Below are 19,883 nucleotides of genomic sequence, written 5' to 3'. Positions count from 1 at the left end.
GCTGCCTCCATGAGTGAACAGTTACTCAGATGTGTTGCCTTTTTTAACTTGTAAAAACTTGTTTTTTCAATATTTTTTCTGTGCTGCTTACTGCAAATAAGTAATATATAATAATGGTCACGTGATACATCAATCAAGTCACCTACTGATCTGAATCAGAAGATCCTGATGCATCTTATCTCATTTTAAATGTAGGTTAAAACAAAATTGCCATACTCATTTAATACATGGATTTGCTACATGAATTATGACCACACTCGCTTTCATTTATTCTTAATAAATCTAATAACACATTTCAAAAAATGTTTGATTTATTCTGATATTAGGGAAGCTGCTCTCTATTTTCATATAAAATGCTCTGGAAAACCCAGTATAACTTGTGTCAAGCGACAAGTTTATAACTATAAATTAACAAGGAATGAATTGATTAGTGATTGGCACTCAGTGGGTCGTAAGATACTGGAGACACAAACTGTGTTGTGCGTATTCAGGCAAAAGAAGGCTCAGCTGCCTTTCTCTAAGCATTTGGACTGGGACAGCCCTTGTTAAGCCTGTTTGTTCAAACTTTGAAAGACACAGCGACCACATTGGGACATAACTAACTACATAAAACATCCCTCATATCATCCATCAGTTTATTTTTCTGACTGAACTTCACCAGCTGAAAGACTCGCCTGTGCAGGACATGAGGCTGGTAGAGATGGAAGCTGGGAGTGGAGATGACAAGGGTAAAGTAGAAGATAGAGAAGAGCAAAAGCAGAGGGTGAAGAGAGGTAAAATCCCTGAAGTTAGGACCATTTTCTGTGTGTGTGTGTGTGTGTGTGTGTGTGTGTGTGTGTGTATGTGTGTGTGTGTGTGGCTGTGAGACGTGGCAGAGCGAAGCCTGGCCAACCGGCAGATCTGTTCCATATGTTTCCTGGGGAGAAAGAGAGAGAGAGAAAGAGAGAGGCAGCTCCCCTCCACCACACCCACAGCACAAAGACTCTTCATTTAAAAAGACAAACTAGTCAAGCAGCAAACCATCCACAGCACCACGTTACAGCACCTCACTGCAGCTCGGTCCCATTTTCTGAGGGCTGTAGATATTCAGTTTCAGGTAAAAGATGGTTATGATGAAGGCAGCTGGCAGGTGTTGGGTTTCTGGGGAGTCTGCAGGGAGCTGGCTGCTGTTTGACAGGGGCCTCCCACAGAGACTGAGAGGGCAAAGAAAACACACACACACACAGCCTGACACGTTTTCACACCGGTTTCATCACATTTATCATTCCTGTGTGTTTTTTGAATTGTTTTCATCAGCGAAGCAAGAATGAGTAACTTTCTGTGTCAACAATCTGCATCTCCCACAGACTTTGAAGCAACTTCCACAAAGACCCAACACCGATCAGCTACAATATTAAAATCACTGAACATTGGCAGAACATTGTATTTTAACAAGATGATCGATGTAATTCACTTCACCTGTCAGTGGTTTGTGTGCCTGATTGGTGTATAATGGGCACTTGATAACAGGCAGCCATTGTTTTACACAAGATTATACCACACATGAACAACCAGCTTCAACAGAAACATCACATCATATCACATTAAGGAAGCAGTGATTCTGTGTGTAGCTTACAGAGAATTATCACCAACTCTGCAGCTCTAATCAGCTTTTTAACATCTCCCTGCTCATTGTTTTGGTTCACTGTCAGCTCTCTAATCAGTCTTGTATTCAGCAGCAGGCAGCTTGTTATCAGCTAGTAAGCTTTAATGAACCTGTTGTACACTTCCTGCTCAGCACCAAGTGGCAGAAAGACGCAATTAGAGACTAACTGGTTAAGAAAGTAGAAAGGGGAAAATCGAAAGAGAAAACAAACATATTTATAAAAATGCAGCTTCGGACACATAAGTGGACACACACACAAAAAAAATATTAAATGTTCTTCTGTGCAACATACAGTATGAGGTCAGGGTTGAGTTTAGGTCTACGATGCCAACACTGCACAGCGGTTTTGTGTTGGTGGATCAGTTTGAAATGTTAGGGGGGAGGAAGAGTTAGATGAGAGGCTGGAAGTGACAGGTGCTTTCTGCAGTTTGAATAAATTCAATTTCCAACACTTTATCAAGACGGGAAACAGCTTCTACTGTGAAGTGAAAACCTCTTGTGCTGTGTGTCGTCATTGGTCCTGATCGTGGTTCGTTGTAAGGTGAAAATTTTAACCTTGATTAACCAATCCTCAGTTTGTAGCACCCCTGCTCAACCCATCCTTGATCTAGGTGCAAAGTAAAAAGCTCTGGAAAAGGCTGTAGTTAGTTTTGTTATGTTTTGACAGAGTGAGGCTCACTGTTTCCCCATTTCTAGTCTTTGTGCTAAGCTAAGCTAACGGGTGCTGGCTTTAGCCACATATTTACTGCACAGAGGAGAGAGATCTTCCCATCTAACTCTTGGCAGAAAAGTGACTGTCAAACTTTTTTAATTTCTGGCAATCCAGGACTGTAAAACAAACTGTCTTGGATCAGAGCTATCTTCAACCCTGCCAGACACGTAAATGATTCCATCTTTACAGATGCACCATTTTTTTTGACATTGTGGCATAATTTATTGTAAATTTGAGCAGAGATCTTGAAATTTCCTGAGACACCAAATCTGTCAGGCAGAATTTTGGGGAAATGTGAAAAAACAATGCACAAGACATTTAAAATACTTCCTTGAGATGAAATGGTGCTGTTATAAGAAACAAAACAAAACAAAAATGGCTTTGGCATAAATATTCACTGTAAGTGGTGTATTATGCAACATTGGTTAGATAACAAAAAGTATTTCATGCTGCCATACAGTGAAAGAGGTTTGTAGTTGAGTTACTCTCATCCTTTCACTATTTTCTAAATAAGTCCGGCTACTAAACAGTTCCTTGGTCTCCTCCATTGTCCTGTTTGCTGCAGAACAGAGGAGTAGTCTCCCAGAAAGCCACAGTTTTCTCAACACTGTTGATATGAAATCTGAACCAGTTGCTCTCTGGTCGTTTTTATTCTCCTGGATCAAGCTCCAGACCTCCACTGACTACCAGGAGAGCTGCCTGTAGCGCTTCAGTGTGCAGTGACATCTGCTGGTGGATAAAGGAACAGCTCAACTCCTGTTTCCCAGTGAGAGTAGAGAACTGGTTTTGTCTGGGTCTAAACTCTAAATTTACAAGGGAAAGTTACTGACAGAACCTAGAATATTTCCTACTAAACTAAACAAGCTCATTTTATGGACAGTATTGCAGCTGAACCCCCCTACAGCATATCATTGTTCCAAACATTTACAGCAGTTTCCGACATTCATGTCAATTAATCATATCATTGAGAATGCAATCCACATAGGACTTTCTCTGTTTGGTGTGAAATTTAAATTTATTCAAACACAGTTTTTCCAGTTTAAGTTCATGTTTTTGAAAACAGCAATTTCTAATCTTTGGTAGTCAACCTTTTAGTAGTCAAATTGATAATTAATCACAAGTTCATCCTAGAAGACAAGATAAGAAGAGACGACAATAACTGAAATGATAAAGATCAGATGTGAACTTTTGAACTCAAACCTACTTTCATTTTGACAAAAAGTTAAGACATAAATGGGGAGATGTTCCAGGTTTATTTAAAGACATACTAAAATAAATATAGCACCATCTCAGAGGAGAGAACACTGGAGGAAACGGGAACATGTTAATAAGGGAGATGATCTCAGATGTTACCTGTTTATAATTTCTGTATCAACTGTGGTTCACTATAGGTGGTTGCTATAGGTTATTAAAACAAACTGACTTTTAGGATAAATTTTAGATTAGTTACAGATAATCCCCAGCCCTGCAGAGGACACGTTTAGATCAAGGACAACGTTTAATCCAGTCTGACATTTAGCATTCAGCTTCTAAATAAAGACAAAACAGACATGCAGTGAGATATAACGTAAAACATCCACATGAAGACAGACGCAGGGCTTTAAAGTGACTTTTTGCACTAAATAATGCCAGCATCGTTCATTGGCTTCTGCTGGAAGGATAGTAAGCTTTCTAATCTCAATTTCTCAATCCCAAAAAAAGGTGTCAATATAATGTAAAAAGAAATGACAAAAAAGGAAATGGTCTTGTTTGTATGTTCATTGTTTAGAAGTATAAGTTAAGTGAAAGCTATTTTTCTACTAAACTGTACCTCATTAAAAGATGTCTTAATTTTAAACTTAAAAGGAAACCAAGACCAAATATTTTGTTAAAAAGGCATCAGCACGTAAAATTATTCAAGTCAAGTGGCTGGTTTTGCTCATAAAGTGACCAGGGGGTGGCGCTGTTGTCCTGGGAAAGTTTACACAGCAAATGTTGAGGAACGAAAGGTGCGGATCACCTTTTAGATAGGCAGGGCTCTTGTGTGACTATACAGCCGTTCGTGTTGACGCCAACTAACACCAACACAGTCTAGAGTTTTGATTTGGTTTTTCTCCCCCTGGCTGAGAACTGAGAGCTACAACAACATGTACTACAGGTTCTAGGATACGTCAGTATAATGAAGTTTTCTCTCATTTCCTGAACAGCTAACACTTAAGTCTTACAGTTTGGCTTTTTTTTTTCCAATCTATCAGAATTATTTTCAGCTCCTTCCTTATACTTAAACAAGGATGTTGGCAGTTTTCCATTTCTGAGCTGTCTGGAACACCTTGTTCTCACTCCCTACTACTTTCTGAAGTTTCCAAGCTGAACGCCCCTCCGCCCGGTCACACAGCGGAAGGTGGCCGGCTGGATGTCCCAGTATTTAACAGGGTTGGCGAACAGACTGATGCCTGTGTACAAGTTCTTCTTGACGCTTGACCTGATTGGACAGAAGTCGTTCACTCCCACGCTGCTGATTTTGTTCCCATGGAGGAAAATCACCTGAACAGACAGAGAGGATTTGTTTTTTAATCATTTATCTTTCTGCTCTGTCAGTAAACAAACCATGATTGGGAGTTCTGTTCCAGTGCTGCTTTACATCAACCTCGGAAACTTAAAGTCACAATCTTTAGATCAGGAAAGAAAAGCAGTGGAAAGTTAGGCATCATTTTATAGCGCCAGGCTGCTGAGTTGAAGGAAACTGATTTATCTGAGATGGCTGAAATGTTGGAATAATGTACTAAAACAACCAATAACTTTACTGTTTCTCTTCATTGTCTTCTCTCCCACTGAGTTGCTGCCCTAAGTGAAAACATTTAGGTCTCTAATGAGGATAAGATGAAGGGTACAGCATCAGCTGTCATGTTGAAGGCACTTTACCAGATTTTTGTGGAAAAGGCAAAGACAAACTGCGATTTAGGGGTTGATTTATGCTCCAGTTGTCATCTATGATGATAAATTTTTGGGTAGGATAAATAATGATAAAATGGATACAAGAAGCGGAAATACCTTTTCTTTGCAGGGTGTCTGGGCTTAGTTTTAGAAACAGGGAGCTGAACTCATCTGGAAGGAGTTTGGAAACAAACAGCTGCTCCTTTGCAGTGAGAGGAGCATTGATTAAGATGACTCACTTTCGGTAGTTTGGTCATGTGATCTGGATGCCCCTCTCTCTCTCTGGAGTTTTTTTGGGTTATCTACAGCTGGATAGCTGCAGGCAAACCCAGAACATGTTTGAGGGATTAAATATGAGCATGGGAATACCTCACAATCCTCTGGGAGGAGCTGAAGGACATAGCCAGAGAGATGGAGGTCTGGGCTACTTACCTTACATGACCTGCTGACACTGCAACTTTTTAAATATGAATATCTGTGCATTTCTTAAAGAGAGAGGTCCAGGACATATTTATTCTAACTTGTCCGTTAGCAACCACTGGGTGCAGTGACTGCACAATCTGTCGCAGTGTCTGTATCTCACCTGGAGGTAGCGCAGGGAGCTGAGGCCCGGTGGAACTTTTTTCATGCGGTTGTTGTCCAGGTGGATCTCACGGATGTTTGGGGTGCTGACAAAGCTGCCATTTTCTACAAACTTGATCTGGTTAAATGCTAGTCCTAGCCTGCAAAAATGGCAAAATACAGTTATCAGGAATGGTCAGTTCTGCAGAAATTAAGAAGTGATAACAGATTTACACATCAGATTGAAAAATATATCTATATTTAGACTTCCCAATTTAACTTACACATACATAAAACAAAGTCACTGCATGGTAATAGAGATTAAACAAGGAATTCTTAATCACACATTTGTGCATAAAACTACCAGGCAGCTTAAAGGCCACATAATGTTATAAAAAATGCTTTATATTAATAACTTGAATATGAAAGTCAGTTGCCAAAGTTTGAACATGTTTACCAGCGAGCCTTAATTGTACAGTGATAAAAACACTGAAAATGGATTAGTCAGATTAATTTCAGCAACAGCCTGGACAAAAATTTGGCTCATGTCTTTGGAATTGTCAGTTTCTAGGGTAAGATGTAGCAGGTTTTCACCTCTGCAGGTTTTTATATCTCTTGAAGTCCTCTATTTCCACCTTAGTGATCTTGTTGTAGTCCAGGCTCAGGTCTGTGATGGAGGATGGGAGGGCTAGGAGATACAAAATGCACTAAACATAACCAATGTAAAAGGTACAGTAAGCACACTTTAGTTCATTACTTTCTTTTAACAATGACAAAAAAAATAACAAACCCATTAAATCAAAGTATCAAATGAACAAACATTAGCAGCATTTATCCCTTACTGAGTTGTACAGTTGAGGTCTAGTGTGGTAAGAGTAGTAGACAGATGACTGGAGGAGGAAGAAAAAGTTTTCCATTCGTTTGTTTAATCAGGATAACATGAGGTGAGTGATGTTCTACCTTTTGGCACAGCAGTTAGTTTGGCCTCTGCTATTCCGATATACAGAGTTGACAAGCCATTAAAAGCTCCCAGATCAATCCCAGTGTTGGTCAGAGGGTTGGCACCCAGCTCTGTTTAAACAAGCACAAAACATTTGGATTTATTATTAATGATCCATTGTATCTCCTAATTGCAGCAGAGAGCATACATCAAGTGAATTACTGTACATGTGTTGTGAAGACGTGTTTATCACTCAGTCTTGTGATCTGTCGACTATGTTACATTTTATTCTTTTATAAAACAATTCATCAAGAACATCTCTAAAAAGCCTCAACAAAAATCATCTGGATCATTGATTAATACAAGTAAAAGCTTGCCTTGACTGGAAGAAGATCTTTAGTTCAGTCTGTTACTGTCAATATTTTCTGAATGCTGCCCTTGTACTGTAGAGTCTTTGTTTTCAAAGACACAGCACCTGGCATCTTTGTCTCTCTTTGAACGTGATTCAATCGTCCTTTTGTTAATGAGTGGAACTCCCAACACTGTTGCATGTTACTTAAGAAAATATTTAAAAAATCTGATCCCTGATATACTTCAAATTAGATGTGGATATGGACAGCAGGGCGTGTGTTTCCATAGATCCTACAAGGGAGGAGACAAGCTACTGAGAGACTCTTGAATAGAATAGTCCATAATGCCAAGGACGGCGGTTATATGACACATGTCCTGGCCCTCACACTCGTCTGCTGAACCAGGAAACATATCAAGCCAATCGTGTTGTTGCACTGGTGCATCATGCATCAATATGCCCATGCATAGTAGTAGTAGTATAACCTGTAGAAAAAGGCGTTTTAAACTTTATTTGGGGCAAAGTCACAGTAAGATTCGACTGATGATTCTATACATGCAGTTTTTATGCTCAGGTGACCATTGAGTGTGACTTCATAGCTCTCTCCCCATTCATGTAGAGAGGAGCCATGTCTTGTTAGCCTGAAGTAACTGCCAGAGGGCGTTGCCAAGATGGCTGCTGAGTGTTGTTTCTCATGCAAGCCCTTGCACACGCAACTAGATCAGAACCTCACAGATATTCCGATTCAAATAACATAGTTTGGATGTTTCCCATGGTTGTGGGAATAATGATGGACAGAAGTAGTGGGATTTTGTCATAGCATTGCCAAACCACCACTATCTTCCTCTAACCTTAACCAAGCAGTTTGGATTACCTAAACTTAACCAAAGCTTAGCCACAGAGGTAGCAGATTAGAAAAAAATCATGTAATAAACTGTAATATGAATGATTTTGGAACTCAATGACAGTCTGTTTTGTGGTGTGGGTTTTACAGACTTATTGGCCCTAGATACTGTATGTCTGCAGTTTACCAAAATAAATGCTAAATTGAACTGTTTATTTATTACTTCTCTGCGGATAAAGCATTGTTTAGTCAGTGAAATGAACTTTGCAGCATTTTTAGCTGAATAAAAACGTGCAGACTTTTCCTTGGCAAAGGACTAGAAACACCTGGTCTTTGAGAACACTGATTATTCCTCATCAGATACAGGGGTGAAACCAGGTCTTACCCAGCACATGGAGTTTCCTCAGGCCTTTAAACGCATTTTCCTGGATTCTGTTGATCTTGTTTTCATGGAAACGGAGCTCGATGACGTTGGGAGGCAGGTTTGCAGGGATCTCAGTCAGCAGGTTGTAGGAGAGATACAGCAGTCTGAGATGGTCCATGTTTCTGAAGGCCTTGGGGTGAATCTTGGAGATCTTATTGTTGATCAGAAACAGGCCCTATTGGGGAGAGAAGAATCAAAATTAAACTTAATTGATTCAAGCACAGTGTTGCTGCCTTTCCTACAGCAGATGTTTCTGATATTAGTGCATTTAACTCAAGTAGAATAAACAGCAGAGTGAAAATGTAATCTAATTTGATTTAATTAATCAAAATGGTTAAAATGTAAACAAAACTCAACCCTATGCAGGTTTAGCTGAGCTGCACCATGTAACACTTGATGACAAACCACTGTATTACCACTAGGCTGTTCCCAGTTTTGCTGTGATACCATACAGAGTTTTAGACCTTGATGTGGTTTGTTTCCAGCTGGGAAAACAGCAACTAGATCAAAGGCAGACCTGCCTCTACTCTGTAGCTGAGAGCTTCATACAAAGGAACCCGTCATCTCATAAGGCTGCAGGCTGTATTTGGACTTACAGTACATTAGTGAGCTGTTTCTTCTTGTCTAAAGACCTAAAGACCCTTAAGGACTCCAAGATGGTATTGTCTTTCACTTGGATCTTGAGTCTAAATGGGCTCATTTGATGTTCTGAACAAAATGTAGACATGTTGTTGCGGTAGTAGAAAGTCATTGTGTAGGTTTTTAGCTATGTTAGGGGCATTCCTCTATCAATGTCAGTGTTTTTACGTGTTGACGGAATTGTGTATCTTATTCACAGATTTGAAAAAAGGCTTTGTACCTTGATGATAATTTTATGTTTACATAAGGAAAGTGGCAGAACTTAACCATGAGGGCACAGTCCAGTATCCAGATAATGTACAGGGCCCTCACTAGAATTGGCTTGTAGTTAATCTTCAGAGGGAGCAAGCAAGATTAAGGTGAGACATTTTGTTGATACTTTATATGTCATCACTCTTGTTTCAGTTACTTTTTCCATTCAAAAGTATACTGTACACCTATACAGCATGGATAATGATGGGTTTCACTTGTATTAGGTATTAAGCAGAGAGGCTGTTCTCCACTACTGCAAACAGAGAGTTAACAGCATAATAATGGAGCACTTTGCTTTTTGTTTGTTTGTTTTTCCCCCTCTTTCCCCAGTGCACAACGTCTGTTTTACAAAAGACATTTAACCAGATGTTAAATCAGCAAATTACACTTCTCTCAATTCTTCATGTACCAGTGTGAAGGAAAACTTAGTTAACTTAGTAGGAAAACATACTTGTGGATCGTCATTATTCATATTCAATCACTGCGTCTTTAGCATTTAGCTCAACACACCCCTGTGCCTAAACACAGATGCGCTAGCATGGCTGTAGACTCTTAAGTCTTGTTAACAAAAAAATAAAAAACAGTCCCTCAGGGTCCATCTTCAACCAGCCACCTCTTGCCAAGTAGTATGTGTCTAGAAGAGTCTAGATGAAGTAAAATGGGACTGAAGTGATTTTTTTTTGGTCTCAAGGGGTAGTTTTATTTGGCAGGAGAAAGACTGGCGCTCCCAATTTTCCCATAGGTTAGATTGTATGGACATGTGTAGACGGATGGAGCACCATCAACATTACTCAGACTCTTTCACAACATTTCTCACAGCATGTCTGGTTCAGGTGCATGCAAGAGACATGACTGGAACTTATTTGCTTAAGTAGCCTGTTTTCATCAGATGGATTGATGTCATTCTTTACTTCTCTGTCTTCAGACATGCCTGATGTTTAGGTCTGTTTAATGTCAACAAGAGGAGGTTGTGTTGTTCATTACTATGTGCAAGGTAAACCACTTCTGAAGATTTATGAAAGGTGTCTTACATAAAGCCTGTGGAGGCCTTTAAAGTCGTCCTCCTTGATCTCAGTGATATCATTGTTTTGGAGGTCCATCATCACAGTGTCTTCAGGGATCTTCTCAGGAACAGATATCAGACCTGTTGGCAGAAACACAAATGCCTGATTAGAGACGAGACTAGAACCAAAAGTGATGACAATCACAGCTCATGCAACCATGTGTTACACATAAAGTACTGAGATAAACAGGTAAAGGAGTAACTGTGGTCTCTCTGATTCAGACTTTGCTATCCCAAGTCTCAAATTAAAATGTATCAGTGGTTCTCTGATTCAGATACTTGATACTTAGAATTGGAACTATTAGAACTAAACACCCTACTTAGCACAGTGTCGTACTCTGGTGAGAGGCACTAGCCCCACAATCCAAACAGTTCACATTTTCTTTAATGCAAGATGCCAAAACAATGTCATTCATCAGGAAAAATCCTTATTCCCAATTCTGGCAGTATTAGTATTGTCTGTGTATCCAAAGCCTGATATATCTCACTCTTCTGTGCCATAGAGCTCCATCATCGTCCAAAAACTATTAAAAACTCTTCAGTGAGCCACTTATTGCACTGGTTGACATGTTCCTTGATTATGATGAGTACACACACACACTATACTTTATTTTAGCTCAATCCCACGTACACCTATCCACGCTGCTGGGAATACGTGTACTTAAGTATTTCCAGCAAGTACTTAAGTACTTGAACACCAAATATGGATTCATCTGCTGCCTGGAAATAGTCCCTACAAATGCGCTATTTCTTCCTATTTGAGCATTTGCTAAAAACTACAGTGCCTAGCTGTTTTGTTTGTTTGAAAAACAGACTATATATGTATGATGGTTTTTACATCTTCCATTTGAAGTAAAAGGCTAAGGGCTTCATGCCCAAGACAGGATAGAGTAGTCTGAGAAAGTCTTGAAAGACATATTGTTTTTTGTTTGTTGTTTTTTTGTTCTTTTCTTCTTTTAGTTTGTTTTTTTCTGGGATTTTGTCGACAAGAAGAAAAATATAGAGTAACACCAGTCTTGCGTATACGGCTAGTACTAAATGGCAAAACTTCACATAGTGTTTTACTGTTGGATCAAACAAAAACAAGCCTCGATCAGTGTCTATAAAAGCTTGGGATATCCCACATTTCCGTCTAGTTTTCAACACACTGTACGTTCACAGTAACACATGGATCCAGATGTGTTCAGACTAAGAGCATTTTCTAACCCTGGTCAGAGCACTGCACCACTCCGGGTGAGCAATGGCAACCAGCTGGACAGTTCTCATCTTCATCATCCAAATTGTCATCGTCGTCATCATCGTCATCGTCGTCTGAATCAGCCATCATGATGTCATAGTTTTTCATGAAGTCCATGACGTTGATCGGCTCGTAGGGTTTGGCGTTGCCTAACGCCAGCAGGCAAAGCAGGAGGAAGACCCTCATGGTTTATTAGAAGACTGGTCAATGTAACAGCAACCACGGAGAGCTGTAGGAAAAGACAGAGGTTATGTTAGCGCTCAAGCCAACAGACAGGACTAGACTCTGATGTCATGGCATGGGATGCTGTTTTTCCTTCAGTTTTATTCCAACATCAACAGAGCAGAAATGCAGAACCCTGCAGTTTACCTGAGCTCACACTGACCCTCTGTAATGGTATTCACAGCTGAAAGGTGTCTGATTCCAGCTTAACTGGCTGTAACGTACAATGGCACTTTATAGAAATGGTGAAGCCTGTTAAAGTTCCTCACCTTTGACATATAAGATCTGTGTCTTTCTCAGGAGGTATTTGAAATACACAAACAACTCCTACACAATATTTCAAAAGAGAACAAAGAGGAGTTTCACAGAATCTATTTTTCATCTGTCATAACCACTTTAGTGCTGAGCACATTGTTTCAAGAGGTCTTCACAGATCCAAAATTTGCAACAATACGACAATCACCAACCCACCTGATTAGACTGAATTTAATTTGGACCCAGCTAGACTCAGGTCCTGTGACCAGGAGCCAAGTGGACTTGTGAAGCCCTCTTTATTGTATGCTCATCTTATTATGTCCAAAACACAAACTCACAGTGCCTGCCTAAATGCAGCTGTGCATCATCCTCTGCTGCTGTATGTTTTAGAGCAGAGGTGCCCCGACCTGGTGGAGGGATCCCTCAGTAGGGGTGACAAGAGAAGCTTTTGGAATCGCAAGAGAATTAGACTAGAAAACATAGTTCTGCTAGTGTTTTTCCAACTTGTCCAACAAATTTTCTTTAGTTGATGCTGTTACTGCTGTTAAATACTGGATAGATTTTCCTCTTATGGTATTAAAACTTTAGAAATCTCAGCTACAGTCATTATAAAGGATATTATACATCCACAAAGGCACATATTGTCTTTGCACCTGCATATTCTCAGGTAGACATGAATCCAAGGTAAATGTTACTGGTGGCACCATCCAATCAAAACAGTCAACTATATAAACAGAAAGTCACCATGCTGCCAGCTGAAATAGGACTGTATATGACTGTCAAACCTTTGTAAATGAGAAGACTTTAAATTTAGACACAAAGAAATATTGGTGTCTAAGAGTGGGTAGTATTCTCATGGAGACAGATGCTGTTTGGTTATTCAGCATAAAATTCTTAGCATGATGTTTTGTAAATTTAGGGATTTAAAGTTTTCCCAGGTCTGATGTGTCAACCATACTCCATGTTTTATTCTTCAGTCTAAACCAGTCATACATTAGCAAGCATTTGTTACTTAAAACACTTGTTTGTAGTTAGAACTGACCGCTCCACCTGACAGTTACTGGGTGTAAACATATGCCAACAGCTAATCTCTACAGAGGAATCAGTGCCAGTGCTGTAATCTCATTTGATTTGGTGATGCATAAATTGTCTCTAAGTAAACACTAACTGGTTCTGAACTGGTCCTACATCAGTGCATACTACAGGGGTGGGTTTACACATGATGATCACTGTGATCACATGATACAGTCATTCTGAAGGTGGTATTTACTCCTGTTGCCGGTTTTCCTAGAGCAGTGTAGTAGTTACTATTAGTAGTAGCCACCAGTCTAGACTGTTGTAGCCATATGAAACTATAGCAACCATTATGCTCAAAAGCTCAAGAGTTCAGTTTCAATTTTGCAGCCTTGGTTTAGGAATGTATTGCTAAAACAGTACGTGGTGAAAGGGCACTCAGAGTTCCTGGAGCCATCAGTTTCAGTAACTGCTGCTCCTTTTTTTTTCCCAGTGTTTCCATGAATCTCTGAAAAACTCTATTGGAAATGAGTTCTTGCAGCCAACATAAATATTTCTCCAGCTCTCACCTATTCACCATCTGTGGTGATTCACAAAATGATTTATATATCTTCCTGTATTACATATTCACACAGCCACAGAGAGTGAGTGAGCGGGGCAGAGATCGTCTGGTTGCGTGCCTCTGGTAATCTCGATGGAGTCTGAGCCCTTCAGTTGAGCGTTCAGTCCACCCACAAGTATGTGGTGGTGGTCGAGCATCCTGCTGCGACAGCAAATACCGCTCAGCACGGACCCTTCCTCTGTGTCCTTTTATTCCACATGTGCACATTTAGCACAAAAAGAGCCTGTTTTTATTGATGTGTGTTTTGTAACTTAGCAGAAAGCTGGAGATAATTCTCCTATTGTTGTGTTTTCCGGTCACTGAATCAAAAAAACCCTCAAAAACCATGACATTTCATTTCACTCCAGTCAGACTAGAGCAGTTAGATTATCCTCAGTTCTTCCAAACGTCTGCATTTCACAAAACGTCCATTGGGATGTTATCCTTCTCTGATCCCTGCTTCCTCCATCAGGACTCCCATACAGTACATCTCACTACCACTTAAGACTGCAATGAGTTATTATTTTCAATATAATATCATCTTTCAATTATTTTTTATGATCATTGAGATCATTTAGCAATCATCTAGCTGATAAAATAGCTTCCAGTTAATCAGATCTGTGGAAGTGTCTGTCCAGTGGTCCCAGCAAAAGATATTCAGTTCATAAAGATATACAGCAAAGAAAAACAGCAAATCCTCACATTGCAGAAGCTGGAGCCAGAGAATATTTGGCATGTCCATAACTGCTGCTTTAGACATTGCCATTAAATAGTGAACGGACAAATGAATTTGATATTCAGTGATTATTTATCAAATTTATTGGCAGATAATTTTCTATTGATCAATTGCAGAGCTCACAGCAGTGAAAGATCTGTCTGCTTTGTACTTTGAGATGATGCAGATAGGTTCCCCTCATGTGTTTGTATTTAAGCCTTGTAATGACTGTACTCAATGGAAAGTTACATAGCATGTTTATCAAATGAGATCAACTTAAAGCAAGACTTTAGGCAAGTAACACATTCAAAATAAACCCCAACCGTGAAACAGCATCATTCACATTTAGATCTTCTCTACTCCCACTACTATAGATTGATCTTGTTCTAAAATTTGCATGCAAATCAAACTCACACAAATACATCAGTTTTCCACCAGAATAGACCTAAATCAGCTGCTGAAATGAAGATTTCCAACAGTTATCATCCTAGTCCTATAGCTCCACTTGAACACCTCCACCATCTTTAAAGCACCCAGCAGAAATATTTAAACTGACCCACACACCTTAGACATGCTGCATTCTCTGAAAATAAAACATGGCAGATTGACTATGTAATTTAAAAAAAAAAAAAAAGTTGAAAAGGTTAGGTTGTTGTTTTGTTGAATAAATCCAGGGTGTGTCCCTACCTCAGCCGTCAGGTGTGTGTTTTGTATCCTGGTTTAAACTCCACACAGCAGTAAGCAGAGCAGCAGCAGCAGCAGGGTCCAGCTGGAAGGCTGAGAGTTGGATCCTCAGTCAATACATTCCCAGTGAACAGAGAACAGCATCACCCTCTCTCCAGTTAAAAAAAAAAAAAAAAAAACGGCCCCCAGAACACCCCCTCTGACGGAAAACCTCTGCTGTAAGGGTGAGAGGTTCAGTTTCAGTAAAGAGCTCTTGACTCTCTCTCTGTGATCACACCATCTGTACGTCTCAGGGACTAGATTTGAAAAGGCATTGTTGGGACTTTAGTCATGTGCTTTTCATCAGGGGCTTTGAAGTGATGCCAGGATAGTTAGCTTCAGACTCCTGGATGCTTAAGTCTTTATATAGAACATACTGGTGGGTCTGTCACCTCCCCTCCCTTCACAGCTAGTTGCCACATTAAATATTTTACATCAACACGAATGGATCCTGCACTGAGGCCTGTTGGCACTGGGTTAAACGAGGAGAGTTGGACTGTACAAGGTTTTCTCAGCGAAACATCAACAGTCAGGATGGAGGTGGGCTGGCACGGATGATGCCATCTGTCGATTTGTTTGAGAAATTCCTTCATCTGGCTGCTTGATAGAAACTGACCTCCCTAAACAAAGAGCCGAGGCAGCCATGTTGACCCACAGTGTGTTTAGATAAACATCAGTGAAAGGAGGAGGATGTTTGACATCAAGTAAGAAGATCATGATTAACAGGACTTACCAGTCCTGACCCTCTTTTACAATATTACCTAAAGTAATCATCCAAAAATATACCCTGAGTTTAAATTACAACATACAAAGACGCTGCAAGTGTTTCCTTCAGGAAGTGAAAATAGAAATATGGATTTTCTAGTCTTTTTCTACAGTCTTTTGATGCACGTTTTTCACCAGTTTCACATATTTATGTAAAGACTTAATGGTTATTGTGGAGTAATAGAAAAATAGACAAATCATAATCAGTCTGTGAAAATATTTTTCCACATGCAGTGCATCTAGAGCTAAAGAAATGTATCTATCCATCCATCCTTCCACCCTGGACACCAGTATATCACCACCACCAACCACGTATTAATGACAGCAGCACTCCCTATATTTTCAATTTCCACGCATTCCAAGTGTATGAAATGAGGAATATCCAGGAGGTGTTTATATAAAAAGCATGTGTAATGGGAATCAACCATTGGCAAATAAAACAGCAGATTTCACTACTGAGAAAATGTATCAGTCCCTGAAAAAGACGACCACTTACGCACATGGTGATTAATGAAAAATATGTTTTAAAATCAATCAATGATATAGCCTCTGAGAGAAGTTTGTTCTTCTTCAGTATCATTACTCTCCAATTCTCATTCTCAATTCATCATTTTCCAGTTTTCCACTGTTCTTCAGCTGTGATAGCTCTCCCTGTGTAGACCAGCTGCCAAATACAGTATCACTGAGCACCGTGGATGTTTCTGTAATGCTCTTGTCATGTCTGAATAAAGCCGTAAGGAGCACTTGAACAACAGACAACTATGTCTGAATGACTAAAAGACATTTCCTTAACAAGATAAATAAAGCCAACTACAGCTTATTCTGTCATGTTTTAAGATACTTGATGCACATTTACAGAAAATTCTTACTTACTGAACTGGAAACAACTGGCATTATCTCACCCCACAGGAAAATTTGTTGAATGACTTGTTAAGACAGATGAGTCTTCAGTAGTTAGGTCATACTAACTTAAGGTGGTACAAAGATGCCATCAGAGTCAATGAGAGCTGGTAGCTTTCTCTATGTGTTGTGATGAATTTCCTCCTTAATTGGAGAGCAGACAGGAGAGGCAGAGGAGACGCTTTGCAACATAAAATCAACATTATTTATTATGTGTTGTGATCTGCATGGTCTGTACCTTAACAAGGCACAACAGGAAAGCCTTAAGCTTTACATTTGAGTCAGAAATACCTCCCAAGAATGGAAAAGCTAACGAGAGCTTGCTCCCACAGGGGTTCATGTGTTATACTATTCGTTTTTCCATTCAGTGCCTGGTATTTTCTGCTGAGCTGAGCTGGAACTGCACTCTGAGGCAACTTATGGCAGAGCCAGGCCATCCAACTATGCCCTGGTTTGGCAGTGAGGCGAACCGAAATGGGAGCGGGTCTGTGTTCTGGTTTCAGTTGCATCTTTTCAGTGGGGAAATCATATTTTCCAAACCATCAGAGATCTGGTTAAATGATCATCTCATCAACAAGGAGCCTGCTGAGCCCTCTCATGTTCAACAAACTCTTTGAAGGAAATTCCTAAACTTTAAAAGAATTAAAGCAAATTTATCTTGTTTTTCTCACCAGTAGTTCCCAGAAAGCAGAGATTAGTAACAGTATTTCTAATGTAATATACTGGATTACATTTACAAATTTAAGTTTACTTGATAAATGTAAAAACTACTGTTACAGTCCCCTCTCTTCAGTACCACAGCAAAACCTTTGATTTTATCTCCCAGTACAAATATTTATTCTCATTTACTTCTTTTAAGGTTTTTAACAACGTGAAAAAAGTGGAGATGAAATTCCATTTGTATTTTCTTGTTTCTGTTACTCTCTGCCCTGATGCTGAACTGAAGGGATGTCCTGTTTATGCATGCATGCTGCTTGCATGCTTTCGACACTGTGTAAGTGTAATTATCACAAACAGCAAGGCTTCCAATCTCCTCCACTTTTTCTTGGCCCCTCAGCAGGTCCGCTGTTCCTCTGTGTTCTCCCATAGGTTTAAGGCACAGCTCTGTTGAATATAATTGTTTTATAACCACCTTATTTGTGGTATCAGAGCAGTGGTGTAACAAGTCATACAACACATCATCCCCCAGAATTCTACAGAGGCCTGTTTTTGAACTTCAAATCGTCCTTAACTTAATTTAGAAATGAATGGACGACCGCTACCATTACTTAGCATTTAAGTGTCTTGTGTATACTGTAGACTCAGTGCTAGAGATAAAATGAACTGATAAAGAAAGACTGTCTGTGAGGGCCCCAATACAGCTGCATTACCTGCATGTATGGTAGTTGCACCCCTGCATCATAGAGATGTCCTGGTGTTTGGAGGTTTAACATGATAACCATTCAACCACTGAATACTTGCTTTTGTTTCACCTGCACTTTTTTTTAGTGCAGGTGTTTCTTATTTTATATACACTGCCTCACATTGCACATGCACTTGTGTCAGCTCTTTACTTCATAGCTGCTCTGGGTTTAAAATGTGTCTTGTGTTTTTAACTTTATATCTGTTTTTAAGTGTGAACCTGACATTTGGAATGATTCTAAAAAGGTCCCTGGTTTGAGTCTGGCTGGGAACCTCTCGTGCCTTTAATCTGTCACCTCTGTGACAGAACAGATTTCTGCGATCGTATCATTACTCTCCAATTCTCATTCTCAATTCATCATTTTCCAGTTTTCCATTGTTCTTCAGCTGTGATAGCTCTCCCAGTGTAGACCAGCTGCCAAATACAGTATCGATATATCTGCATATATCAGATATACACAATATTTTGCCAGAACAAAATAGTTCTCAAACTGCTATATCCTTTGTTCCTGGTCTCCTTTTTCCAGATCCCCAAAGTCTGCACTCAATGAGTTAAGAGTTTTTATGTAACTTCTCCCTCTGTCTTGAACCTTTTGTAACTTGATACGAAACTGCAGAGAGTGGTCACTTTCCGATGCAGATTAAACTGCAGCTTGGTCAAAGGACAAAGGCATCAACAATTCATGATTAAAACATCAGGGAAGAATTTCCTGTATCGACATTTGTTGTTGTTGTTGTTTGTTTAAATCTTACTAATCACAGCTAAGTTGCAAATTTCAGCATTTAGATGAGCTGAATTTTTCTACCTCACATTTTAAAAGTCTTATGGAACCAAGTCAAAGTGTAAACTTCTGCTATCTGATATGGAGGCGAGTCCACATTTATGATTCCCCTGTTAAAAACCCCAGGCTCAGTTTTCCAGTTCCTCATAATCACGGCTCCATAACTGTGTGCTGAAACAATACCCTGTTATGAGCCAGATTTTAAGATTAAAGGATACCATTTTCCCAAACATTGCAGGGATCTGATTAGACCCTGATGTAAACCTGTCTGAGAGCTCTGTGCTTTCTGTGCACTGTGAGAGGACACAGGCTTTGTTCTGCACTGTAACAACCACATAGAATATCCTATTATTTGTCTGCATGTCCAAAACAAACAAAAGCAAACTTTAAAATTTTGAACTTTTGTTTTGAGCGGGACGTCTGTCGTGCCGTCATCTTTTGTTGAGGGGGATCTTGTGCATGAAAACCTCATATTTCCCAGCTGACTGGTCCGCCACAGAAACATTTAACTCAGTAGGTTTAATAGTCCAAAGAGGGAAATTGGTTTGTGGTAGTGAAAAAAATCTATGGCGTAATTGTTGGAATTACAGTATTCAAACTACAAATTAAACGTTAGAGATTATTTCCTGATGGGAGATGGTCTGCGTTCCTGATGGGAGGCGGTCAGGATGTCTCTTCTCTCTCTGGATCTCATAGTTTCCAGCCCATCAGCCGTCTGTCACGGCTCTGGACCGACTGGAGCTTGTTGTGTTCTTGCGTTGAGGAGAATTTCCTCCATGTGAGCCCTTTAAAGCTGTGTGAGTCACCGGGGCGACTTGCAGGGCAGTGATGCCAAGGAGTTGCCTCAGCGCCATCGTTGCCTCAGTGCCTCAGTGCCAGGAAACATTTTAATAGAACTGTGACCCTGCAAGTGCCTTACCTGCTGC

At 39.9% G+C, this 19,883-nt stretch overlaps 2 protein-coding genes across 2 annotated transcripts in view; one reads left to right on the top strand and one right to left on the bottom strand.

The window, feature by feature from the left end:
- cenpp (centromere protein P) overlaps positions 1 to 19,883 on the top strand; it is an 88,021-nt gene that overhangs the window by 40,219 nt on the left and 27,919 nt on the right. The gene's annotated exons all lie outside the window — the stretch shown is intronic.
- aspn (asporin (LRR class 1)) lies at positions 2,555 to 15,402 on the bottom strand. Its single transcript, XM_018686410.2, has 8 exons — positions 15,074 to 15,402; positions 11,549 to 11,808; positions 10,311 to 10,423; positions 8,350 to 8,563; positions 6,792 to 6,902; positions 6,426 to 6,519; positions 5,854 to 5,992; positions 2,555 to 4,880 (listed from the first exon to the last, which is right to left on the bottom strand). The coding sequence occupies exons 2-8, from the start codon at positions 11,763 to 11,765 to the stop codon at positions 4,683 to 4,685; spliced, it is 1,086 nt and encodes a 361-aa protein (XP_018541926.1). The 5' UTR covers positions 11,766 to 11,808; positions 15,074 to 15,402; the 3' UTR covers positions 2,555 to 4,682.

The sequence above is a fragment of the Lates calcarifer genome, linkage group LG12, assembly GCF_001640805.2.
Source record: "Lates calcarifer isolate ASB-BC8 linkage group LG12, TLL_Latcal_v3, whole genome shotgun sequence".
NCBI lineage: Eukaryota > Metazoa > Chordata > Actinopteri > Centropomidae > Lates > Lates calcarifer.
This window is presented reverse-complemented; position numbering and strand designations above follow the sequence as displayed.